Below are 25,303 nucleotides of genomic sequence, written 5' to 3' on the forward strand. Positions count from 1 at the left end.
AATAATCTTTGCTACAAGCCCGATTTCACTTGTGGGACTTCTAAAAATAAACTCATGCTAATTGCAGTCATTGTAGAAGAAAGGCAGAGCATGGCGCGTTGTGCAATTTCACTTTAGGAAAACAAATGTCTACTTTTTGTGAGTGCGGTGAGAAAGAGGAGGGTTGGGAGGGCAAGTCATGTAACTGGCATTTCATTTAACGCTCAGCTTTCACTGATATTTCTGTTGCAGTTCTGTTTACATGAAAAAATGTCGTTTTCCCACCACGTGCGCCAACACGAGGCGAACCCACTGATAATTGGTTCCACCTGCTTAATGTTTGAACTGCGGATGAAAAGCATGTGGCAAAAACAACTCAAAGTACTGCGGAATTAGTTTGTACTTTCAAGCAGAGCTCCGTTCTCACATATTAATAGTCTGCACAAAAACATTCTGTACAAAAACCAATCATCTTTGTACAGTGAAACTGAAATTGCAATTTCCATCAAAAACAAAAGACAGCTCGACTGCCATAACAGACGAAGGAGACGGAGAAGATGTTGAGATGCAAGAGTTTTTATTTAAATCAAAACCAAGTGTTCAAAGTTAATTCTGTGTCTGGGGTGGTTCTAGACATAAAAAACAACAACAAATAAATTCAGAGGAAAAAAAATAAAAAATGAAAATGAAGGCTGCTCCTGTGGGCATCATTAAGGTGGGTTTGCATCTCTCTTGCTCCTTCTGTCTCTCCTCTAGTTGTGGCCTTGGAGAGCCTCTGCCATGAACAGCTTCCCGAGGTTCTGCGAGGTGAATTCCTTCACATTCTGGCAGTAGTTGTTAATTTGCCCTGTTGGAGTGTAACCACATGCATCCACACGCCCCCATACAAAAGACACAAACACGCGCCCACAGAAACGTACAGACAAACACGCACGCACACACATGTACACAGACGGTGCACGCAACCAGGCGGGGGTGGGAGAGAAAACAGCAGCACAGCAAAACAGTGAATTAGTGTGGAGTCGGAGTAAACGGAAGGATCAGAATGTTGTCGGGAGGCGGAGGAGAGCTGAACAGCGTGAGACGGCGGCGGGGAAAAGGGGCGGTCGAGATGGAGATTGAGTCAATAAACTTTAAATTAATGTAATTTCGAGATAATGGCGGAGATAATTACAAAACAGAACCTGAGCTCCTGTGAGGGGAGCAGAGGCGGCTGATGGAGTTTGGAGGGAGGGGTGAGGGGGGTGGAGAGGGAGCTCTACAGTGGTCATGGAGAGTCATGACTATACTCGGAGGATGTGTGAGTGTGTGTTTGCGTGCATACCTGCAATGAGCAGCGTGTCCATGCGTGGTGGCGGCTGGGGGGGCTTGAATAGTTTGCTGATGTCCTCTTCAGGCAGCGGGGGCTCCCCTCTGCTCTGGCGCTGGGCGTTCTCTTGCTGCCGCCTCTGGAGGTACTGTGGAGGGAGCGATGCAGAGACAGAGAGGCGTGGCATTAGTGACGGCAGACACGGGAGAGGAGAGGATGAAAATAAAAGATAGATTGCGAATGGAAAAAGTGGGTTGGGAATTGAGGGAAGAAATCAAAAAAGTGGACAGAAAGGGAGAACGGGATGGGCCGGAGATGACGAGGACAGGATGAGAACATAAAGAGAGGGGAAACAGAGAAAGAGGAGGAGTGGGAGTAGCAAAAGTTAAAGAAAAAACAAGTGAAGTGAGAACAAGGAAAATGCAAAGTAACACAGAGACAGAAATAAAAGAGGAGAGCACAAAGTAAGAGAGACGATGCAAACAGTAAGAGGTGAGTGAGATGTAGAGAAACATAGTGATGAGAGATGAGATGTAAGAGACAGAGAGTAACAGAAGAGTTATAAGTGCTGACAGGGATGGAGTGATTTGTCGGGGGCTGACAGTCGGTAAATCAGTGAGGTGCTGGGTCTCTGGAGATCCTAAAAGCCTTCTTAATTTGGCAAGATGGAGGAGAGAGAGACAGACACACAGGTGGAAGAAGTGGTTGTGTCAAGGAAAGGAATAAAAAGTGAGTGGGAGCAGTGACTTCAACCACATCCCACAACGCACCTGTATGGTTGATTGAAGCTGAAAAAATTGCTAAGATAAACAATATGAATATGAAAATGAAAAATATAACTATTTGTTTAAATAAAACTTCTCTGCCACTGCACCGCAGCATGACTGTGTAATCAAAATGCTAATGCATAATTGTATGCAAATTCTAGAAACAACTCTTTTTTTCTTATGCTCCAACTTACTCAGTATTCCATATAGATATACAATGCCTTAAAAAGTAATTTTTCCTACCAAGAAAAAAAAAAGTGTGGCACAAGAACAAGCAACCCTTGCTAAGTCAGCAAAATAGAAGCACCTTTGACTGCCACGCCCCCAACCACCCAGTTTTTCTGTACAAACTGCTCAATCTCTGTCAAGTTCTATGTGATGTGTGTGGGAACAGCCGTCCTACTACAAAGCCTGAACTGAAATGGGGTCTAGACTACTGTGTATCTTTGACTTCATGTTTGAGCTTGATGTCTTGGTAGAAAATAATCCTATCCCAGCAGTTCTTTTACAGCCTACAGACAGATTTCTCTGAATTTTATTTTTCCTATAGTCATTTTACCCTCAACCTTCACAAGCTTTCCAAAGCACCACTACAGCAAAACTGCTGGAACCACTGTGCTCCCAGCTGGGGAACATGCCTTTCTGGCATTGTGCTGCTTTCCTGAGTAAAGCTTCATTATGACAGCCCAATATTTTCATTTTTGGTATAATAAGTAGAGGTCCGCACAGACCAGGATCAAATTCTACTTATTATAAACCACATTATGCTCTCAGTAGATATGATGGCTTCTTTTCCTGCCACGAGTGCCGAGTTTGTCAGAAAATATGTCTGACAATGAATATCATGAGGCGAGCTCATTTCCAGAGCACAATGTTTGTGTGTGCAAAATAGATGCTCTTAAACACAATTAAGGAATTGGTTTTTATTTACCCACAGAGATCGAATATAATAATTTAATATTTGGAGTCTGGCAGCGTACAGAATATTTTACTGTTGCTCCATGTGGTGAAATGGGACTCTTAATTATGTCCACAAATTAATCTTTGAAGCATGTAAATGAATTTTGGATTGACCTTCAATGAATTTACAGTTGTTCTCCGGAGAATATTGTGGTATTTGGAGCCGCTTGTTAGCTGAGAATCGTCTTTCTGCTTGTGTCAGTGCTCTCGTTCTCTTCAGCTTAGGCCTAATTATCTTCTCGTCCCGTCAGCTAAGGTCCATCTTTGAGGGTTTTTTTTTTTTTTTAAATATATATAAAAATAAATAAATTATTCTGGCATGCTTTTACATGCTCTGCATTTCCAGTGGGCTCCATCAACCTCCACGTCTCATTACTGTTGCTTCACCATGCGCTTTATCTGGTCTCATCTGACTTTCGCCAACCTAACCGAGAGGTCAAAGGTCATTTTTACCAAAGACGCCCCCCTAAGCCCCAATGGGCTTCATTTTCATTTTGAGCATATTTTGCTTCCAAATGCAGTCTCTCTTAAATTTAGCTGAATGTGTTTGCTTTCTGTTAAATTTTTACAAAATCATTACATGGCTATAGCATAACGTTAAACCTTTTAATCGGAGCCCTTTCGTTTCTATCGTTAACCATAAATGACAATTCCTCAGTTCATATGATTACCACACTGCGCCATACCTAACCTCCTTTAAAAGTGCGCCTCGCTTTCAACAGATGTAGGGAAAAAAGAGAAAATGAATGAATTGAAAGAAGTGAGATGTACATTTCCTGTTACAAAGACTAACTTGGCTGCAGACTGTTCCTGGGAACCTGATATTTACTGAATTCAGAGGGCTATAAATGAAAAATGGAGCCCTCTCAGCAGAACGCCTTTTTGCAACTTTCTATGATGATTAATAAGGTTCCATTTGTCCGGGAAGCAGCAGGGTCAATAGCACGAGATTACATGGAGCAAATACTGCAGATGTCTGAAAGGTTTTAACAGCGGCGCGCTTTCTCCTTCTCTGTGCGTTATTTGTTCATTGTCGAGACTCATGTGAAACGTGAAAAAAGGTGACACCATTAAAGGCCCCATCTGTGTGATATTGTGTATGACGAGAGTCTGGGTATAGGGGTGTACAGGGCTTCGGGGAGCTGGAGATGATGGGGAGGTCAGTGTGGGGAGGATGATGGATCATAATGGCTGCAGTGTGGGTGAATAGCCCGGGGATACGTGGGGATAAATCTAGGAGTGCGTTTTCGTTGTGTGCGTACTGAGGACGAGCTGTGGTCACCGATGCACGATTGTTGTGAGGTCTGCCTAATGACTGTGAACTTGGCTCTGGCTTTTTCTTCTGTCGGCCAAGATGCTGATGAGTCAGCCCCAATCGCCATTAATACCTCAGACATTTTCTCATTTCCACTTGCTGAAAATAATGACAAAATAGCGCGACCGGTTTTACCGTGGGTGTACGTTTGCGCGCACATTAGTGAGTCACCTGTGCCTCCGCTCTTCCACTTTCCCAAGCAGCGCGCCCGTGAGAGTCGCTGACTGTTAGCAATAGCATGTTTTGCCGGATGTTTATGATGCATCTGGACGAGGTTGTAGCTGCAGATGGTATGAGGCTCACTCTGTGTGTGTCTGTGTGCAAGTGCGTTTCGTTCTGGTTTGCTTCGTGCCTCCAGTTTGTGCTTGGAGGTGGTGTGTGCATCTGTGAGCCTTTACACACACAGTACATTTGTCACAGTGCGCTTGTGTTTTGCAAAACGCTTTTAAATGAAGTCTGAGTTCGTGATGTGTCTCGCTGTTACAGACAACAAATATAAACAGAGGATTTTCACTTCAGATGAAAAGCTCAGTTTACTAATGCCAGCTTTCGCTTTATATGTATCAGCTTTCCATAACCTCTGAACCTGCTTTTCTTAAGTACCTAAAGAGAAATATTGCTGTGACTGTATTACAGTGAGTAAGGACATTACCTCTTCCTTGACAGGAGGAGGATGAGGATGACGGTGCCTGAAATTGAAAATCTGCTGATCTACAGCAGTAACTGAAATGAGGTGACTGATGATAACACTATGACAGATATTGCAAAATTAACATTAGTCATTCTCTAATTGGTGCAAACTCAAGACAAGAGAAATCACTTTCAAACTGATCTCGGTGCCTCTGCTTGAATCTACTTGTGACACGAGTTTCATCTTTTATTCTTCATCTTTTTGTCCCCCTGCTTTCTGTGTCTGAACCTCTACAATGACAGCTGCATCACGTGCACGAGAATCTGCTGTGTTTTTTCACACAGGGATGAAAGTCAGCGTGAACATGACTCAAAATCACACTCAGCAACACAACTGAACTTTACCAGATCCAACCGGAAGATCCTGCGCTTTCAATCAAAATTATTTTGAGCCGACTTAACATGAATATGGTAGCGTTTCTTGCTTGATCCCTCCTCAGAACCTAGGACACGTATTTAACATTTTTACATTGTAGTTCCTGCTTTGACTCCTCAGTATGTACACGTATAAGCCTACAGGACCATATTCCTACATGTGCGTGTGTGGGGGTGTGTTTGATACCTGGTGCTTTTGCTGCTTGCCTGCTGTGATTATAGCTGCAATTGGTTGTGCCCAAGTCTGACAGAAATCTACCTGCTGTTTTCCTGCTGAGACTGTGGCTGTAGGTGCATCTGTTTCTCTCTGTGTGTGTGTGTGTGTGTGTGTGTGTGTGTGTGTGTGTGTGTGTGTGTGTGTGTGTGTGTGTGTGTGTCACGGTGCATTCATGCATTCAAGAGTTACCTGGTGCTTCTGCTGCTGCTGCTTGCTCAGGTTGCGGCTGTAGGTGTTATATTTGACAATGTCTTGGCTCATGTCATCCACTCTGTCCATCAGGAGCTGAAGGCTCTTCTCCAAGTGGTTGCTGGAACAAAATTGACAGTGTGTCACTCAAACAGGTTTTTGTACTGTCAACAGCACTTGTGAACCTCAGTGAAATGTTTTTACCTTTTTACAAAAAAATCTCTTTAAATTAACAGCTCACACTAATCCATATTTAATTTCAACTTTTAGTTGTAACCTCTTAGTTATGTGCGATAAGTATGAAGGCTCAAAACAAAACAAAGGGAAAGACCTCAGAAAGCATCAGTATACTGGCACTGGCGTGTTTAACTGGCTTGGTTGGTGTGGAGAATCACAGGACTGACAAACTGCAAGTACGAGGAGACGGCTCTTCAGTAAGTTTACACATATCTCACACATAATAGGCTCCTCATTGTTGCTGCTCCTTCTAAATGTAATGTGATATGCAACATCGCCTTTATTGTTATGAGCTGTACAGATATGCTAGAGAATTTAGCTCCTGCTCCTTACTAGCTTTGTGTTTGACACCTGCTCATTGCAAGAAGAACACTTCAAATAAGACAGTGCCACTGACAAAACTATCAAGTTGGGCTAAGTTATGACTGACTGGGTGAAAGACTTGTTGCTTCATTTGGCCTTAGGAGGAATTTGCTGTTCCAGTGTCTTGCTCCGGTACACTTTGACAGGTGGAGCCAAGGAAATGTTCCCCTGTGGATGACCTGAGCAGCCTCCTGAGCTGAGATCCAATGCAATTCAATTCTATTCAATTTATACAGTGCCAAATCAAAACAGCAGTTACCTCGAGGCGCTTCATATTGTAAAGTAAAGACCTATGAGCAGGCATTTAGCAGCAGTGGGAAGGAAAAACTCCCTTTTAACAGGAAGAAACCTTTGACAGAACCAGGTTAAGGGAGAGGCAGGCATCAGGTGAGGAGAGGAAGACAGGACAAAAGACACACTGTGGAAGAGAGGCAGAGCTTCACTAATGATTAAATGCAGTGATTTATAAACACAGAGTGAAAAAAGGTAGGCGAAGAAGTAACACTCATTGTATCACTGGAAGCTCCCAGCAGCCTAGGCCTATTGCAGCATAACTACACTATTCCCATCTAGAATTGACCACTATGAATCTAAAACTTTCCAAGCTTTGAGAAGTCAAGGTCTTTGTATCCATCCAGACTTAATCTTTGGCCTTTCACCGCCTACTAAATTTGTTGCTCTTGAGACCCATGACCTGAAAGTCACCTGTGATCCCAGGTTTGGTCAGTACTTGGTACAGGTCCTGTGGACCTTACTTCATGCCCCTCTCCTACACATTTCTGTGATGTCGTCACATCCTTCATGTTTTTCCAATGCTGCCATGCTGACAAGACTCAAAACAGAGCGCCACCAGCATTCCACTTCCCTCTCGTCCCATGAGCTCCATTTTTAACAGGATGTCTTGCTACCGCTTAAGTTCAACCTTCACAAGACTGCAGAGCTCTACTTCAAGTTGTATCCCTCTTGTACTTCCCTCTGTGGAGTTGTATTGTTTCATTTACGAATGTTTGGGTGCTACATAATGCAGTATGTACTGTGGGAAAACAGATTCGTAGTGTTTATTTAAATGACAGCTATACCCGTAAGAACTGCCAAAACCGTGTATGTTTTGGCAGTGTGCATACTTGTGCTGATGTAACTGTTGTGCGTTTGTATAAATATGTTAGTGTGTGGGAAGACTGGAGCGTGCTTTGAATGGTTTTAGTTACATTCCTCTCTGCTCTGAGTTTTATTAACAATTTCTAAAGGAATCAATATTTGTCTCTCAGCCCGTCACAATCTGTTTATTTTGTTGAAAGCCAAGAAAAAGAGATTACCGTCTCAACTTAAATTTGAGCCTAAACCCACTTAAACTCACTATATCTGCACTGACACCACAGAAACAATCTCCACTGTAACCATAATTGACCTGAGCCACATACATTTCCCATAACAATTTGTGCATATTTATTTCATATTCAATTCTTCAGCTTTCTGTAGTTCAAATGAAACCCACTCAGTCATGTCGGAGTATTCTGATCCCTTTACTTGTGCAGTTTATAAAATACCCGGTGTTTTCTTTTAGACTTGTTTGGAGCCCTGCCCAGTTATTTCAGATTTTGACTTTTCAGGTCAGAGAATCTTTTTCTTCAACTTCTCAGAGTTTTTTTAAATGCAGTTTGACCAACTCCAACAAGGCTGTCTTGTGCCTTTTACTCAGTTGGTCTCCATCTACCTACTCTAGCACAGAGGTCTAAATTGAGGGTTGCTGAATGGGCTGTCCTTTTAGCAGGCTTTCCCATTTCGCCAAAGGATTTCTAAACTAGCTGTTGTGACTGCTGGGTTTTGGTCACCACTACGACCAAGGACTGGCTGACTCGGTAACTCAGTTTGAAACCACCAGGTCATATTAGGAGTACTGGTGTATTCACAATTACAGAGGTCACTACGCTCTAAGCAACACTTAAAGATTTAGAAATGGTTTTGTGCTGTTGCCTTGATCCGTGTCTGGGTGGGCATCTGCAGAGAGTTAGACTTAATGGCTTGTCGTGACACGTACTGTGAATTGTGACTCTCTTAATACAGAGATGTTTTTATAGCAGCCCCTTGTCTGCAATACAACTCCGCCATTTTTGGTGAGCACATAAAAACCCCTCGAACCATTCGCAGAAGCTAAGGCCTCTTGATGGCTTTAGCAGAGGGATCATCACACATAACATCTCCCCAATCGAGCCTTCGCTCCAATGGATTCCGGTACATGTTCATAATACATTTTTTTTATTTTACTGACTGCCCTTAAAGCAAGTCTGGTTCTGGCCTCGAAGTACATTTCATATCATATGTTGACCTGAATTTGCAGTCCTAGATACCCTTTCGTTGTTCAAAAAGTTAACACATTATTCTAAAGGTTGCCGTGCTTGCGCCAGGCCCTCTTGGTCGTGACCTGCCTGAGGAGACCTGGTTTGAAAAATCCATAATAATCTCCTCACTTCTTAAAAACATATTTATAAACTTGCATTTATGTGATGTTGTTAGGTGATGTCTTTCACAGTCCATTACTGGCTACCACCTTGTTTTATTTAGTCGTTTGTGCTTCCTTTGACTTTAATCTTCCGCTTGTATTTATCATTTATTCTCATCATCTGTTATGCATTTTGCATCCTTATTCTTGCTAATTTAATTCTACCAAAGCTTTAACTTAATTGCATCCATTTCTTCTGGCTCTAATGTTTGGCCGTCTGATTTTACCTTCTGAGTATTATTTGGTTTGTTTGCCAAAGCACTTTGTAAACTCGGTTTGTAAAGAGGGGCTATAATTTGTATGGCTTACATAAAGCAATAAATGTGCATAAAGTGGTTTTGAATTTTTGTCTGGAGTAATTGCATACTGAGGAAAAGTTTCTCCTGTCACGGCGCTGCTTTGCAAGCAACAGATGACATAAAATTACAGTCCAACACTAAAAAGACTGTAGTTCTCATATTTGAAAATTTACAGTTTCACTGCTGCATGCAAGCTCCGTTTTCAGGTTTTATATTAAAGCATGAGCAACATACAGAACAATATATCAGGTCTGCGGCTACAGTGCACACCAGAACAGAAACTACAGGACAATAAGTATTTGCATAAAGTTAAGCAGTAATACATTTTGGAAATTTATGCACATTCTAAAGACTCATCGTGATCATCTTGGTTTACCATCGCCTTCCATTAACTGCAAACACCTTAATTATATTTACATGAAAATATGCACACACCGAGAGAAAATTAATGCAACTAACCACAGGCATGCTGATAATTATATGAACAGTGCTGACAATGATTTATAGTGCTATTCTCACATGCCTTAACTATCTGTGACACTATCCGTATTATACTGTTGCATCTGCATGAGGCGTGCGTTAATATAAGCGATTAGATAATCTACTTAAATGCTTGCATACTGCCCTTTATTCAGAATTTTAGTCAGAAAAGGCTGAACAGGTTTCAGAAAGATCAAACTACTTAAAGCCATCATGCAAAACACGTAAAATTTCCACTAACTTCAAAGTCATTTCCATAATCTGGACTGCCTGAACCATTTCCAGTACAGTAATGTTTGCCTGTGAGGACTGTTGCGTGATCAGTTTGTCAACCCTCCATTGTAAACATGCAAACCGATGGCCCAGGACCAACTCTCAGCATAACACTTCCCTACTGCGTCCCTCTGACTGTGTCAGAATTGATTCTCACTGACGAGAGCCCATTTAAAACTATTTCATCCAGCAATATGGTGGCTAATTTGTGTGGTGCGCATGAATAATATATGCGAAAGAATCCATCTAGGATCCTTCAAAACATCTGCCGTTTATGTAAGTGTCAAATGCCTGAGCTGGACTGAGTGTGTGTTTGTGAGCTTTACTGTGTGCCGTGGGGAGTAAGAGTGACTTGCAATTTAGTGGGATTTCTTATCAGTTTGTATGTCTTTTGTCCCTGATTGTGAAATTGCAAGATTTTTGGAGAGCTTATGTAACAAATGAAAAAACGAGAAACTGACGAGTAAAAATTAAAAGGACTATTTTATCAAAGACTAAAAAAAAACTTCACTCCCAGTCCACAGACTTCCTTTACTGAGCTTTGAGCTTCCAACTGCATCAGTGTCTCGTGTGTCTGATAACTAGTTTAGTGCACTGGAGCATGTTCAGTTTGATATTCTGTTTTCAAAACCCTGACCATACAAGAAAAACCGCATAACTGCTCCGTGTCTTCTCCAAACACTCGAAAACTGAATGTTACCAGTTACAGAAAGTTGCTACAACTGCACGCTGAATAATGTATCCCACACTCCACAACGTCTGGCCATAAACTCCACAGGGTTAAATTATTCAGAGGCATCAGCAAGCTTTGCAATCAATACTGAATTAGAAATCAAAGTCTATCTAGGGATTTCGCACCATCGCCGATTCTGTCAAGTTCAGTGGAGGCCCGTACAGTGTACAGTAGGAGTGCCTGTGTCCACAGGGTTGTATTTGCCCAGGACAAAAGAGGACAAACCTGCATTGTTGTGTGAGCAAAAGTTGGCTGACATTCACTAAAACTGAAAGTTCAGAGGGGAGTTGTTTAACAAAGCTGCCAAGGAAATGACTTCCACTCTTAGAATGAGCGTTTTATTCTGATGGAGTCTTTTTAACTGATGGACTCGAGCACAATGTGGATTGCTGGCTTGCGCCGCCAGCGGAATAATTTGTTTTAAAGAGGACTTGAAATAAATCTAAAAAGATTTTTCCCCAACGTACGCGTACAGCATTGTCTCAGTTATATAAAAAAAGAGAAAAAGATGAATGTTAGCTTTGGCACAAATTTAAAACCTTATGTGACTGAATACCTTTCTCCATCCCTCACTGCTTCCTGCCCATTATCATTATTTCAGTTCCGTCTCCTTTTAAGAGAAGGATCTATTATTGGCTTTTGTTCAAAAATACCTCTTCTTATAGTCCATCTCGATGGATCAAGTTTGTGTGTCAAGGGTCAAATTTTTCTGCAGATCATTTCATTCACACAGACACTTCTGTCAACACCTGCCTCATGACCCCATTTCCAGTTATTTCTCTTCACCTGCATCAGCAGCTATAGCACACAAAGCCTTAAAAGTTCTCCCCTCCCCCTCACTCACCGAAAACTTATCAGGGTAATTTAATATCAGAGAAAATATGTTTACATATTTTTCACTTTTCCAACAGTAAAAGAGTCCAGGCAGGAGGCCAAATACACTAATCAGACAGATACTGGGGGTAATGAACTAAATGGGAAATTTACACATGAGTGAAGACCTTGTAAAAGGCCCAAAATGTAGTTTAGTTTTAATAACACTGCAAACATGGGTATTTCAAGAGGGCTGTGGGGGTTGAAAGGCTACATAGATGAATTTACATTCATACAATCCATCACCACGATCAACATCATCATCTGTGGTAAGAAGAACCCTGTTTGCTGGAGTGAAACGGCACTCTCTCAGCGTTAGACATAGATGACATTGACAAATGGGACCGCAGATTGGAAAATGAGACAAAAGGAAAAACATTAAATAAAACCCATTATCGTTTACTTTTTCTTCTTTTTTTCCCCCGTTTCTTTTTTTTTTGAAGGGGTGGAAATGAGGAGAAAAGGGTGGGGCTGTCAGCAGAAGATGTAGAGAGATGGAGCGCTACAATCCAATACGAGGGCAGAGCTGTGCAGCAATCTGACAACTTCGGGGAAACAATTTCATCTTGCCAGACATCCCATCGGCGGTTGTGTCGAAAAACCTACGGGGGAGGGCCATCCTGCTTCTGCTCCGTTTTGGGCGATATCAAAAGCTATGCTTCAACTTCAGAGTAATCACTTGGAAAATGGAACAATATGCAAGAATAGTGAGCCATTCTCCTTCACTCTATTTAGTAATTTGGAAGAAAATTGCTGGGGTTTCTGCCTGCCTCTGTTGGCCATGCTCATGGAACCTACATGTCTGCCTGCATGAGGCCTCATTTAAGTCATGCCATACTTGCGTTTAAGGACACAGTTGAGGAGAATAACAACAACTCCCGAAGTGCCTCGCCGCAGCGTGCAAGTGAGCACAGTGTTTTGCGCGCTGCCAGTGTGTAAATCAGCACTTTGAGTCGTTATTGTGCTAATTTCTCACACCTGCCCCTGGGAAGCTTTTTGATTAGCAGCTTCACAGCTGTTGCTCCACTTGCAGTGATTTATCTCCATAAATGATTGCTGATAAATTCTCCTGAGACTGATGCTGAGTGCCTCTGAGATATAAATGCGAGACTTAAAGAGCCAGGCTGTGAGTTGATATGGTTGGTTATATTTGTTCATATTGTGCTCATTAGTGATGGTAGGCAAAGTTTGATGGCAGGTCCTGCTTTTGAAGACATTTTGGAATAAATAGGCTGTGACATTTAAAATGTGGCATTTACCGGACCGAGTTTTAGAGTGAATCTCTCAATCAAACATCCAATTCCATCCTAAAAGGTACAGGATTGGGAAATCGGATAAGTGGTCAGACGCGCCCTGGAATGCATTTGTGGGCAGTGATCGGAACAATTTACAAACCCCCCCCCCCCCCCCCCCCCCCCCCAAAAAAAAAATGTAGCACCTACTATCTGGTACGATCCAGTTATTTTAGAATAAAGTTTAAAGGAATTGGTTTGATTACTTGTTCCTTCTTTTTTTAAATATATATATTCTTCATACCAAATAACATAAAAAAGAAGAAAATAATCCTATTTAAAAGTCCTCTCTCGTAACTTTTGCCAGCACAACATAAAACCCCATTATTTCCAAAAGGCTATTATGGGTGGAAAGGGACACAGTTGTTTATGCTATTAAGGCTCCAGTGTAGTTTGTCTTCCAGCTTACAACTCCAATTTCAAAAAAAAGTTGTGAAATGTAAATAAAACACAAATGCAATGTTTAAACTGAGAAAATATACTATTTTCAGATAAATAAATAAACAAATAAATAAATAAATAAGGCCATTTTGGATTTAACAGCAGCAACACATCCCAAAAAAGCTGGGACAGGGCCATGTTTACCAGTGTGTAACACCCACTTTTCTTTCAACAACAGTCTGGGAACTGAGGAGACCAGCTGCTGGACTTTTAGCAGAGGAATATTGTCCCATTCTTGTCCGTCTGATTATTCTTGCTCTAGCAGCTCAACAGTCCTTGGCCTTATTTGCCATGTTGCTCATTTCATAATGTGCCAAATGTTTTCAGATGGTGAAAGGTCTGGATCGCAGCCAGGCCACATTAGCATCTGGACTCTTCTACTATGAAGCCATGCTGTTATCATAGCTTCAGTGTGCAGTCAAGCATGTTCTGGGTGAAATATGCAGGACCTTCCCTACAAACTTGATATGAGCATATGTTGCTCTAAAACCTGTATACACCTTTAAGCACGGATGGTGCCGAGCTGCCAATTTCACAGGCACGATAAAAGTGCTGATAAAAAGCTGGACGGTCCCTCTGCTCTTCAGTGCAGAGGGCGAAGCATGTTTACAAAATAAATTTGAAATTTGGATTTGTCCAGGTCCATTTTAACCCTGGAGAACCCATGGGTTCAGATCCGACCCCATTGGTTCTCCAGGGTTAAATAGGTTTGGGTCAGAGAAGAAGGCAGTGTTTCTAGACCATGTTCATATATAGCGTCATCTTTGGATCACTGAGACTGAACTTGATTGATTTCTGGAAGTGCTTCTAAGCCCATGTGATGATTTCCATGACAAAGCCCCACCTGTTTTTAAATGCAGTGTTGCCCAAAGACCTGAAGCTCACGAGCATCCAACATTTCCATCCCTGTCCCTTACACACAGACTTGTCCAGATTCTTTGAATCATTTGGTGAGATTATATACTGAAGAGGATGAGCTATTCAAAGTTTTCAAACTTTTACATTGAGGGACATTATTGTGAAATTGTTCCACGTGTTTATAGATGCAGTTTTTTGGAGTCTGCTGTACATCTTTACTTCTGTGAAACTCTAACAAGCTCTTTTGTTTATGTCCAGTCGTGTTACCTGAAATCGTGTTACTACCCAAAATTTGCAGTTCATTCCTTTATGCTTTTATTTACATTTTTCCCAACTTCCCAACATTTGGAATAGGAACTGTAGACACTGTGCATCCACCTCAATGTATCTGACCCTTTCCTCATGAATGAATCATCTGCATGTTCAACCATGTCAGAGCCATCTGACCTAAACACTGCAATGCAATAATAAAAATGTAATAATATTGATATGTATAATATCAATAACACATAAATCTATATTATCATACCAAGTAAAGTTTCTCAACTAGTACTAAACCCAAGTATAGGATATGGAAGTGGATGTAAGATCCGGTGTTGTTGCCCTGGGGAGGGTACGCAAAAGGCAGAATGCATCAATAAACTGCTTATTCTTTCATTCAATCTAGCAGCTTTTGGAACAGTTGAGAAGACACAGATTAATGCCCAAGAGTTCGCTAATGTCAAATCAATTTTAATTTAGAAGTAGCCTTAAGTCATGTCTGTTGAAGCAGCCTGCAAGCTTAAAGAGATACCCTCAATATGGCTTCAAAGCTTGTAAGATGATTTTAAGAACTGCCTGCATTCTTTAGTAGATAAGTACTCAGTGTACTATGGTGACTATGTACAAAGAAATCAAACTAAGGTGACACTTTGCTCAGAGCTGGATTGTGTGGGCTGAAAGAATTTCCATCAATAACCACTTTTCCTCTGTTTGACTGTAGATTTTACACAAAGCCTGAAAAGAGATGGTACGAATTTCAGATGACCTTATTGAGCCATTAAGGTGAAATATTGAAAAACGTCCTGCAGTTACGATGTCCCACAGATCTTTTCATTTGCATTGTAAGATTAACTATTTGTCGGCTTTGCAAACAGGAGTCTTGAAACTTGAAAAGAAACCATAACACAGGGTTTTAAATCTGGGAATTAAAAAAAAAAAGTATATACAACATCAGGAAGAAAACCAAAGCACTCACACTGCAATGCGGGCATGAGAATAGATAATAAAAGTAAAGCCGTACTAAAGGTTAGGAAACATATGTTGATAACCCTTCAAAAAAAAACCCATCCAGATAAGCTTCCCCTCTTGAGAAAAACGTGTAGTCCACCAATATCTTATTTGCCTTTTTACAACCGAGGTGTCTGGCCTTGGGCCCTTGTGGTAAATGGCTGCATGAGCTCATGTCTGACCTGCTTGAGAGGTTTAGCAGTTCGTGCTTGTCGGCGACCGTGGACTTGTCCTCCAGCTCCCACATTAGTACATTGATAAGATGGGAGTTTTTGATGACGATGGGCACCTCCTCAAACATTTGTTCAAAGCCAATGTTGGCCTTCTTCAAGCTAAAGGGAGACAGAGAAAGAAGAAAAGAGGGGAGGGGAGACAGGAGGTAAAGGTGAAATCACATTTCTTCACATTTCTCACATGGATTTCGACCATCTTTCTACTTTAAACTCACTCGAAGTGTGATGGACCCAATGATGTGGCTGAAAATTAATGATACCAAAAAAAGTGGTGGGTGTTTAAACATCTCATATGATTTCTAAGGGAACCCTGATGGACTTCAGTGCCTGGCCCCGTGTGATAACCACTGTTCTTTTTGTTGTGCTGAATCACAGTCACAGGTTTATACTAACTACAGGAATTTTTTTTCTATTAGAAACATTAAGTTGTTTTAAAGGGACAGCTACCTTGACACAAAAGAGAGTGAATCAGAGTGGAAAATAAACAACTGTTAAACAAACCTGGTCTTAGCTGATCTATAGCAATTGCGAATACATTTTTAAGTGAACAGACGGTGGTTTGGGGTTAATAGTTGCTCTGCTGGGACTCATTTGCATTCAAGTGTTGAAATCAGTTTTTCTAGTCTGTTCCTCTGCTACTCCAAATTTTCGTGTTCGTTAGCATGCGTTTCTCCATATTAAAACAAAAGCTGCATTTCAGTATTGTGCAATATTGAAAAATATTATAATGCATGTTACACGCTGACATGTAAAAAATGCTGTCATTGATTCAGCAGTTCATATTGCCTCCCAATAGCAATGTTAGCCACAGTAACCAGTATGAACTTTGCGGGAGGGCTATTATGCCAAGCACACAAGGCATTGACTAATTCCTGATCAACTCCTCGGGAGCTGAAAGCCGCACCTCTCTCTCCCTTTTTCTAACAGGGGTCTGTTAACACAAAATGGAACTTCAATCTTTGCTTAATGTCTCACATAAATCTAATAACCCTGACTGACTGCCTCGGCTCAGCCTGTCACTCGCGCACAGTGGACGGGCTACAAACTAATGTCTGTATGTGTCTAATGTTGCCTTGTTAGATGCATTGTGCTTGTTATGAGATCAATACACTCACTGCATTAATCTGCCGTGTGCAATGTACCAGAAACAGAGATGTTTGGGCTGTATAATTCGTGTCTGTGTGATAAATAGGGATGTGGAGCATCACTGATTTTAAGTTATTCTGAAAGATATTGTTTTATATTCTAAGTAGAGCAGCACCTCAAGCAAACTTTAAGAGGAGACTCGGAGGCAAAAGCAAGACGACAATGGTGCCCCGGGCTCCGAGTCAGTATGGGTAACAGCAGTCTATAAGGAAATCCATAATGATATAAACACTGTTTGCTAAAGATTTGGCACAATTATCAATCTAGAGGGCTTTAAAACATTTCCTGCATTCGATGACCTTTTCAAATGCCGCCAGATTGATATAAAAAGGTGGCTATGAGGAAACGGAAGGACAGCACATTCTACGCAGGACAAATTGTTCAACCATACTAGACTCTGGCACACTTAATGCCACGCTCTTTACAAGTCGGGCCCCGCTGGACAGAGCCAAAAGGTTGACTCCACAGGCAGACTAATTTGAAGCTTCAGATTTTGCGTTGAAGTGGACGCTATTGACCACTGCCTTCATAGCCCGACAGACTTGGAGGGCAGTTCAAAGGGATGAGCCTATTCAACAGTCATCTATCCTTGCCTTTCATTTCAAAAAAAGGTGCACAATATATGCAAGCTTATGCAACATCAAATACAGCAACATGAAAGAGGCTGATTTTTTACTGCACATTGTAGCAGAGGGGAAAAATGAAACACTTTTGAAGTTTTGCATCTTTGGAGGAGGGAAAATGTTATTGATATTCAGATTTCTAGTCTATTTTGGAAATAATAGGATAGAGACGAGATTGTTGTAATGGGGCGATATTGTCCTTTCCTGCCCTGAGCTGCCCTCTTTCAATCACGGACTTATTGGGAACACTGATAGCTACAGATTGGGGCTATAATAAATCATAGGAACTAATGAAAAGCTGCAGAAATGAGAAGGATCCTGACTCTGGGCCAAACACAGTGGGTCAATAACAGAGTGGCTGGCAGACGCACACAGGTGGCGAAATACAGAGGAAATTGGGAGAGAGGGAAATGAAATGATGCAGTTAAATTGCCGTACTGCCTGCAAATACGCTTGCTTTTAGTGGATTTCAAAGTGTATATCTAAAGATTTTTAATGGACAGCCTGCGGTGTTTCTCCACTGGGCCGTTACGCTCGCATTTGTCCGAGCGTTTGCGCCCTCGTGCGTTTCTGCATGTGGGAGCTGGTGCACCGGCACCACCCTGAACTGCCAGGAAAATAGTCCCCCTCATTACAGACGTTTTTAGCAGCAATTTAAAAGCAATTACGATAAGCCTTGGGGTCAGAAAAAGTGTAAACATGGTACATTTGTTTGACGGGCAAGGGCGAGATGATAAATCATCATCATCAGCATCCATCTTCAACTGCTACTAAATACCTCCCCTGAGGATGCAAAGGCCATATTTGCATCCATTGAATAAACAGAATTGGAACTGTGAAAAAAACCCCACTAATAATGATAATAATAATAATAATAATAATAATAATAATAATAATAATTCTCAATTCCTATAAGCAATAGCAGCTCATGTGTATACATATAGTTATCTGTGAATATCTGCATTTCTGTGTGGGCATGGTCAACAAAGTAAAAGTAGTAGCATGAGTAGTATCCCGCTGTGTGTTCTGGTCCTGAATTACTCACCCCTCAGGTGTGAAATCTTTCTCTTTGCAGATCTCCATGAGTTTTGGGGTAAGCCTGTAGGCTTTGAGAGACAGGGAGCCTTGAGCCGTCTTTATAGGATCTAGAATGAGACAGAGGTGAGAGCTTGATTTTAAAAAAAGAAGAAAAAAACCTGCAATAACCATCTTAAATCATATGGGTTGCAGAAAACAAACTCATGGTTTTCATTTTGCCCATTTCAAATAAATAAATAAATACAACAATGCAATTTTGGACTCATTTTGGAAGTTTCACGACAGCTCTATTTATTGAACACAGTTTTGACATAGATTGCTTTCACGACTCATATTGTTATATGTGAAATCCTGAGTGAGAGAGGGATTGTTTTTTCTTTTTGATTTTCTTTCCCCCTTAAAGACGTGAAAAGTATTCACCCTGAATACAGTGATAAAACAGGGATGTTTCAAAATGTACAACACGGACTAGGATGATATCCAATTTTTCAGCACTGAGAATCATAAAACCCTTAAATTTTACAATTTTCATAAATGAAAAAGCCTAATGATTAATTTTCAGAGAACTGACAGGCTTGCCTTGCTATTAAGCCAAAGCCAAAGTTAAGCACTATATTTGCAAAAGCAACTTAGCATGACATGTCAACAATAATAATTAGCTTCCTTTCCATGCACGGAAAAGAGTGGTGTGTCTCTGCACTGTGACCGCCATCATCATAGGCCACAGTAGCTTAATCATAATGCACAGTATTCTCCTTAATAACTCTGAAATGTGGTTTCCAGCAGACTCCTTTTTACACCTCTCTAAAGAAAAGCCACAGTTTACAGATTAATACAGTCAAACTGAGCCAAAAACGTGCATGTCCCCAAAGTGAAAATATGAGGAACAAAAAGATCCTGTTAAAAGGGTCTCATCTGCAGATAAGCCATTATAACAATGACTCGGGGAATTTTCAGATTCCGTCAGTATGTCCTCTCCCCAATTTTCGGGATGGAAAACTCTATTCTTGTACTGGCATACAAAGTAGGAAAAAGAAGAGCACTTACAAAATTGCTTCTGTTATAAAAATCAATTCAACACACTAAAATAAAGTAAAAGCAGCAAATAAGAAAAAACAAAGTTCACTTCCTGTTCAGATTACCTGCAGAAAATGGGTCTTAACTACATCCACCTTTTTACCTACAACTTAGCTAGTTCAGTTCATGTGGTCATCTCCACTGAGAGTGGTTGCTAATAGCAACAGTTCACTAAAGATAACCATCCTATACTTGGAGGAAGCCTGATGGCTTAATTAACATTTTGCATGATCAAGCCTGAAGCCCCAGGAGCCTCGTGAATTTGGACACGGAACCTTTATCTTTTCCTTCCCACAGACACTAATCTGTGCCAAGTGGTACACACATGATTTTATACATCAGTTCTGTTGGTCAATATGCAGTAAACTGTTAGACTTTTGTCTTTATTTTTGCAAATACACAGAAGGAAACTGCACAGAGCTGCTGCTGCTTAGCTCTGCATTGGTCCATCTTAACCTCTTCAATTTTTCACCTCAAATAAGACAGTCACTGCACTGAACACATTCAAACAACTGGTTTAACAACCAGCTTTAACTCTGTGCTGTCACTGGACAGAAGCCATTAACGCCGCCAGTTGGCCACGGGATTGATTCCTTAATCGACGTAAATTGAACGGTGAGCTAATGAAAAACAGAACAAAAAAAAAAAAAAAAAAAAAAAAGGAAATCAATTTTCTTTCCCTTTGACTTTAAACGGAGATATAATGTCAATTCCTTTGAGGCACTGTGATCTGTTAAGCGCTGCATTATTGACTGACATAACAGCGCACTCCTTTGGAATGAGAGGACGCTCACTGCTTGGCTAAATGGCTTTCTGGGATGACTGGATCAGAGGGTTGCATGTTTAACATGGTCAAATTTAATCTTTGTCAATACTGAGTGTCTACAGTCTAAAAACAATACAACCCAGGAGTAATGCTAAAGAGACAGAACAGGGCAGGGAGAGCTCCTCGGCAGTCAGCATTACTTAAACCTTGAAATTCAAAGTTGTTTTCATTAGCAATTTCCCTGCACAGAATACACTTATTTTCCTAAATCTGAGATTTTTTTTAAACTACAGTCCTCTTTATTGTCTGACTCTAGACTTGAAGTAACTGGATAAACTGTGAACGGTTTTAATGAAAGACTGCTTTAAATTCAGTGAGCTTGTGAGTCTTTTTGTGTCACCCTGGCTTTACTTTTATTTTTCGGTTCATAAACCTGAGGGAGAAAAACAAAATGAGCAATACAGAGAGGAAATACTTTCTTGACACAGTGTGGCATACTGACAGTGTCTATATTTGATTCCTCAGCTTAGAAAAGTTTAATGTGTTGGTCCATGTCCTCTGTAATGTCTAGGGTCCACACACCAACACCCCTGCCTTTGCCTACTGCCCAGCTCAATCTGCAGCTCACACCAACGCCTGCCTCTGCAGAAGGTGGGCCCACAGGGTAGCAGATCCATGCTAGTTTTCAGGCCTGGCCATCAGATGCTCGCTGGTGAGGTTAATCACCTCTAAACAATCGGTTTCTTTAGAATTTTCCAAATTGCTCGCTGTCCGGTCCCACCTCTGTGACAAAGGCCTTGGACAACACACTTCCCAGGATCACACGGACGCACAAATGACACGCCCTGGCAATTTGTCAAGGGCATGTCAAAAGGAGTCCGTTGAGGTGGTTCGGACATCTGGTTTGGATGACGACTGGGCACGCCTGACTGGGCGTACAACCCAGTGTAAACCCAGAACCTGCTCAAGTGACTGGATTTCTTATCAAGCCTGGGAATGCCTTGGGATCCCGCAGGAGAAACTGGGGAACATGGCTGGGGAGAAAGATTTCTTGAATACGCTGCTTAACCTGCTGCATCCACAGCCTGACTTCAGATAAGTGGAAAATAATGGATGGATGGATAAAAGAAAACAGCAGCACTCTGACAGGAACGACAAAACGATCGCCATTATCATCCATTTCATTGTCCACTTATCCATGTAATGTATTAATATGCTCCCTCTGAACTTGGTGTGGCAATAAAATTCCATTTATTTAGACACTAAGAAGTTAACACTTCACCAAGTAGTGACAGGTTTTCATTTTCTGTCATGTTTTGCTGTCATTTAAATCCTTACACCATCTGGGGTGGTTCAGCATTTCCGGGGAGCTTTTAAAGGCTTTTAGTGTGAAGCAGGTGAACCCACATAATGCCTGTTGGTCTCATGTTAGCAGCTACAGGCTACATAGTTAATCCAGTCTTCTGCGAGCCCGCCTTTCCCCTCACAAGAGTTCCAGACCACGGCATCAACAGAATTTATTGTAAGGTCAAAAGCCAAAAGTCATCTCCATCTAAATCTGTACTATTGCAGATGTGCACAAAAATAAAAACTCTCTATAAATAATCGTCAGTCTCCTTGATGATATAGACTTGATGACAATGCAGAACTTGCAGAAATCCATCTTGAAACAAAAATCTAATTCCAGGCACATGACGCTTAGAATTAGATTGTTTTTTAAACATCTGTGCTTACCTCCACTAATCTGTTCCTACATCTGTCAGACTGATTTATTGCTGAGTTTCTAAAAGTGCACCGCAGCAAAATATCTTAAGACTTCTCAGTGGCAGTCCTATTCTTGGATACCTATTGATTAAAGAGACTAAATTTGACATGTGGTTGTTTAATCATGGCAGAAACCTGAGTGACAATGAAGCATAAATGACTGTAATCAACTCTCTTGTAGAGGCACCATTTTGGTGCAAGAGAAAGAAAACAGATAACGACCATGTTTACTGAAACTAAGCAAGCTTTTCTGCTTTCAGGCCTAGGGTGAGTGTTTTGATGTTGCTGTGTTTACTTTATTTCATGAGGACTCAGCAGTACTTTGTGGGGCCAACTTTACTAGAATGACTTTCCACCAGCATGAGTCTCTTTCAGTACTGGTGCCCTGTGAAAGGTTTGAATGGCTTTAGGACATGTGACAAATACAGCAGTGGATCCCTTCTCTCCTTTTGGCTTGATATCACATTATCAATACAACTTTTTTTTTTTAAATGTAACAGCAACAGACAGTCCAAGATTTACACCTTTATTGTGGCTCTTAAAAACACACACAACATAAACTTGAAGGGGACCTATTATGCAAATTTCCAATTATTTTAATTCTTGAACCCCACTAGGGCAGCTTTACATTATTAAAGGTTCAAAATAATTTGGCTTATCCACTGTGCGAAATAAGCCATTTCAGCTTCCATTCCCCTACTTTAAGGCAGATTTCTTCTCGTGGGGGCTTTTATACTCAGTCACAGCTGTGGACCTGACACATTAGAGATACCCACTCTCACTGACATCATACGGAGCAAAAGGAAACAAAATATCAGAGATCAAGTGCTTTGAACAGTCTGAACTTTAGGCTCAGCTGCTCTTATTCTTTAAATGTTTATGCAAATTTAATATGAGCATCCACCGCCAGTGCAAGTATGAAAGAATATAAGAAAAAGTATAATAAGTAAATTATACTTAAATTGATGAATTCTTAATTTAACATCTATACCATGAATCTTTTTTATTTATATTCAAATTCTTTGTTCTGTCTGTTCATCTATAGTAAAATATATTTGATGTTTTGCCAATTTCTGGTCTTAACTTGCAAACAAAAGTAAACAAAATGATTTAAAAAAAAAAAAAAACTGTCTTTACGCCGTGTTCTGTACAGGACTACTCACCATATATGAGTACTACTGACTCCTCAATGGCGTGCTGGTAGCTGAACTGAGAGTCGAGCAGCGCTCGGCTGACAAAGGAGCCATAGTAGGTGGACTGGTACCAGCCCACATGCAGATGGTCAATGTTGACGTGACGCAGAGAACGCATCATCTCCATCTGGTACTGGACTAGAGGCAGAGGAAGAGGAAGAAATAGAGAGGAAGGGAGGGGAAAGTCAGGGAAATGGGACAAAGAAGAAGGGGAAAAAAAATCAGTTCACTGAAATCAGCTTCTTTTTTTTGAAACTGTGAATATCTGTTCTCCATCTGGAACTCTACATGGTGTATGAACAAGGGGAGGGAGTAATGGGAGAGAGGAGATGTGAGAAAAATGATAAATATGGTGAAGAAAAAGAGCAACCAGGATGTGAAGGACGAATGCAATGAAACTGAGGAAAAACAAAAGCTTCATCTTCTGTTATCAAGTGGCTGTGGTGGAGATTTCTAAAACAAACATCAGCTGGGTTCACCAGTCAGCCTTTCATTACTTATGTCAGTTAATACATCGTACTGGGGAGAGAACGGCAGGACAGAGACACAGACAGGCTTAAGCTAACAGAGAGAAGGCAAGATGCATTTTGGGGAGAGCCATTTCATTATGGCAGACACATCCTAAGGATGCACAGCCACAAATACAAACAACCTGCCTCGCTGGCTGTAAGTAACAACCAAAGCAAGCAAGCAAAACAGTATCTCTATGCAGGCTGGCTGGAGGAGGTTGATAAATCAGTTTGTGATTGGGCAGCTGTGGCCCCCTAGACCCCAGTCTGTAGAGCACATCTTTCTCCTACTGGGGCTGTTAGCAAGAACAAACTGGAGCGGTTTGAAAAGAGGCATGGGTGAAAAGCAGAAAGGGAAAGAAAAAAAGAGCAAAGCTGGGAAAAATGAAGGACACTTGAAATGGAGGGAACGTGTTAAAGAGGGGAAGTGGGATGAGAGGGAACACACAAAGAAAAATAAGGCAGGGAAGAAAACAATTTTTTTTTTTTTTTTTTAAATGGGTGAACTTCTTTTTTTATCTTCTGCCTTATGGTCAAAATTTGACCCCTGGCAGTTGAGGTTATGTAAAGCAGAGATCAGCCAAAGTCAAAATATATTAACATTTCATTTGGTTGTAATTAGCTGACCTCCAAGAGTTCATGGAGTGTTAAAAACACTGAGGTTTCTGAATCACTAAAATCCAAAGCGATGCAAGGGACCCCATCTGCTTTGCATTAATCTCAAGTTTTCTTGAAGCAAACCTCCCACAAACCTGTTTCTTGCAACAAAACAAAGAAAATAATCAATCAAATGTTCTCCTTGAACTGAATTTTAACATTTGGCTTGGAGCAGTGGATGGGAACAGTCCCTTTTTGTGGCCCCATACATGAATTGATGAACTGGACGTAACAGTCTATCCTTTAAATCTTCCCCTTTATTTAGTGTTTGACATGGTCAGTGAGACAAAAGGAAGCAGAGTCAAACAGAGGGAGGAGGATGAGAAAGTAGGAGAGAAATAGAGGAAGATGCAGTACATGAAGATTGAGAGAGAAATTGGGAGACTGTAGCAATTCTGGTACATATCATAGGAGGAGGTTTCAGGTAGCATCTGCAAGTGTGTTTGTGTGTTTCTAAAGTGTGTGTCTATAACATTCAAGTTTTTAATTCTGACTGAATGGTGACAAATAAGAAGTAGGTGAGAATTAAAACAGAGAGTGGGAGAAAAGGGTAACAGGAGAAGCAAAAAAGAGCGTGAGGAAAGGAGGGAGTGATGGTGATGGAAGGATAATAAGTCTGTTGGAGAGTGGCTCTGCTCGGGGGCTGGCTAGTAGCAGACTCCAAGACACACAGAGCTCAAGGCAGCCTGCCACCTAAATACAGCATCTGTCTGTGCACTTCTATGCCCATCAGTATGGGTACTTACCTTTTAGGCTCCACTGAGGCATGCACCAGCCCAGCACCCTATCATTAGCAGGGAAATTGTGTACAAAGTGATCTGTCTCTGATACAAAAGCTAAAGGCTGGGCGATTGACAACAGAGGTAGGAAAACCAATT

General features: G+C 41.2%; 1 protein-coding gene across 1 annotated transcript in view; it reads right to left on the reverse strand.

Annotated features, from left to right (window-relative positions):
- Positions 1-539: 539 nt before the first annotated feature.
- The window catches only part of LOC308404998 (eukaryotic translation initiation factor 3 subunit H), a 60,771-nt gene continuing 36,007 nt past the window's right edge, over positions 540-25,303 (reverse strand). Inside the window, exons 3-8 of the mRNA XM_080895360.1 lie at positions 23,230-23,397; positions 18,467-18,566; positions 15,602-15,751; positions 5,802-5,922; positions 1,304-1,436; positions 540-826 (exon numbers count right to left, since the gene is read on the reverse strand). Of these exons, the coding sequence (XP_080751486.1) occupies positions 732-826; positions 1,304-1,436; positions 5,802-5,922; positions 15,602-15,751; positions 18,467-18,566; positions 23,230-23,397 (767 nt within the window). The 3' untranslated portion in view covers positions 540-731. The remainder of the gene's footprint in view (positions 827-1,303; positions 1,437-5,801; positions 5,923-15,601; positions 15,752-18,466; positions 18,567-23,229; positions 23,398-25,303) is intronic.

The sequence above is a fragment of the Rhamphochromis sp. 'chilingali' genome (genome assembly GCF_963969265.1).
Source record: "Rhamphochromis sp. 'chilingali' genome assembly, chromosome: 11".
In the NCBI taxonomy this organism is placed as follows: Eukaryota; Metazoa; Chordata; class Actinopteri; order Cichliformes; family Cichlidae; genus Rhamphochromis; species Rhamphochromis sp. 'chilingali'.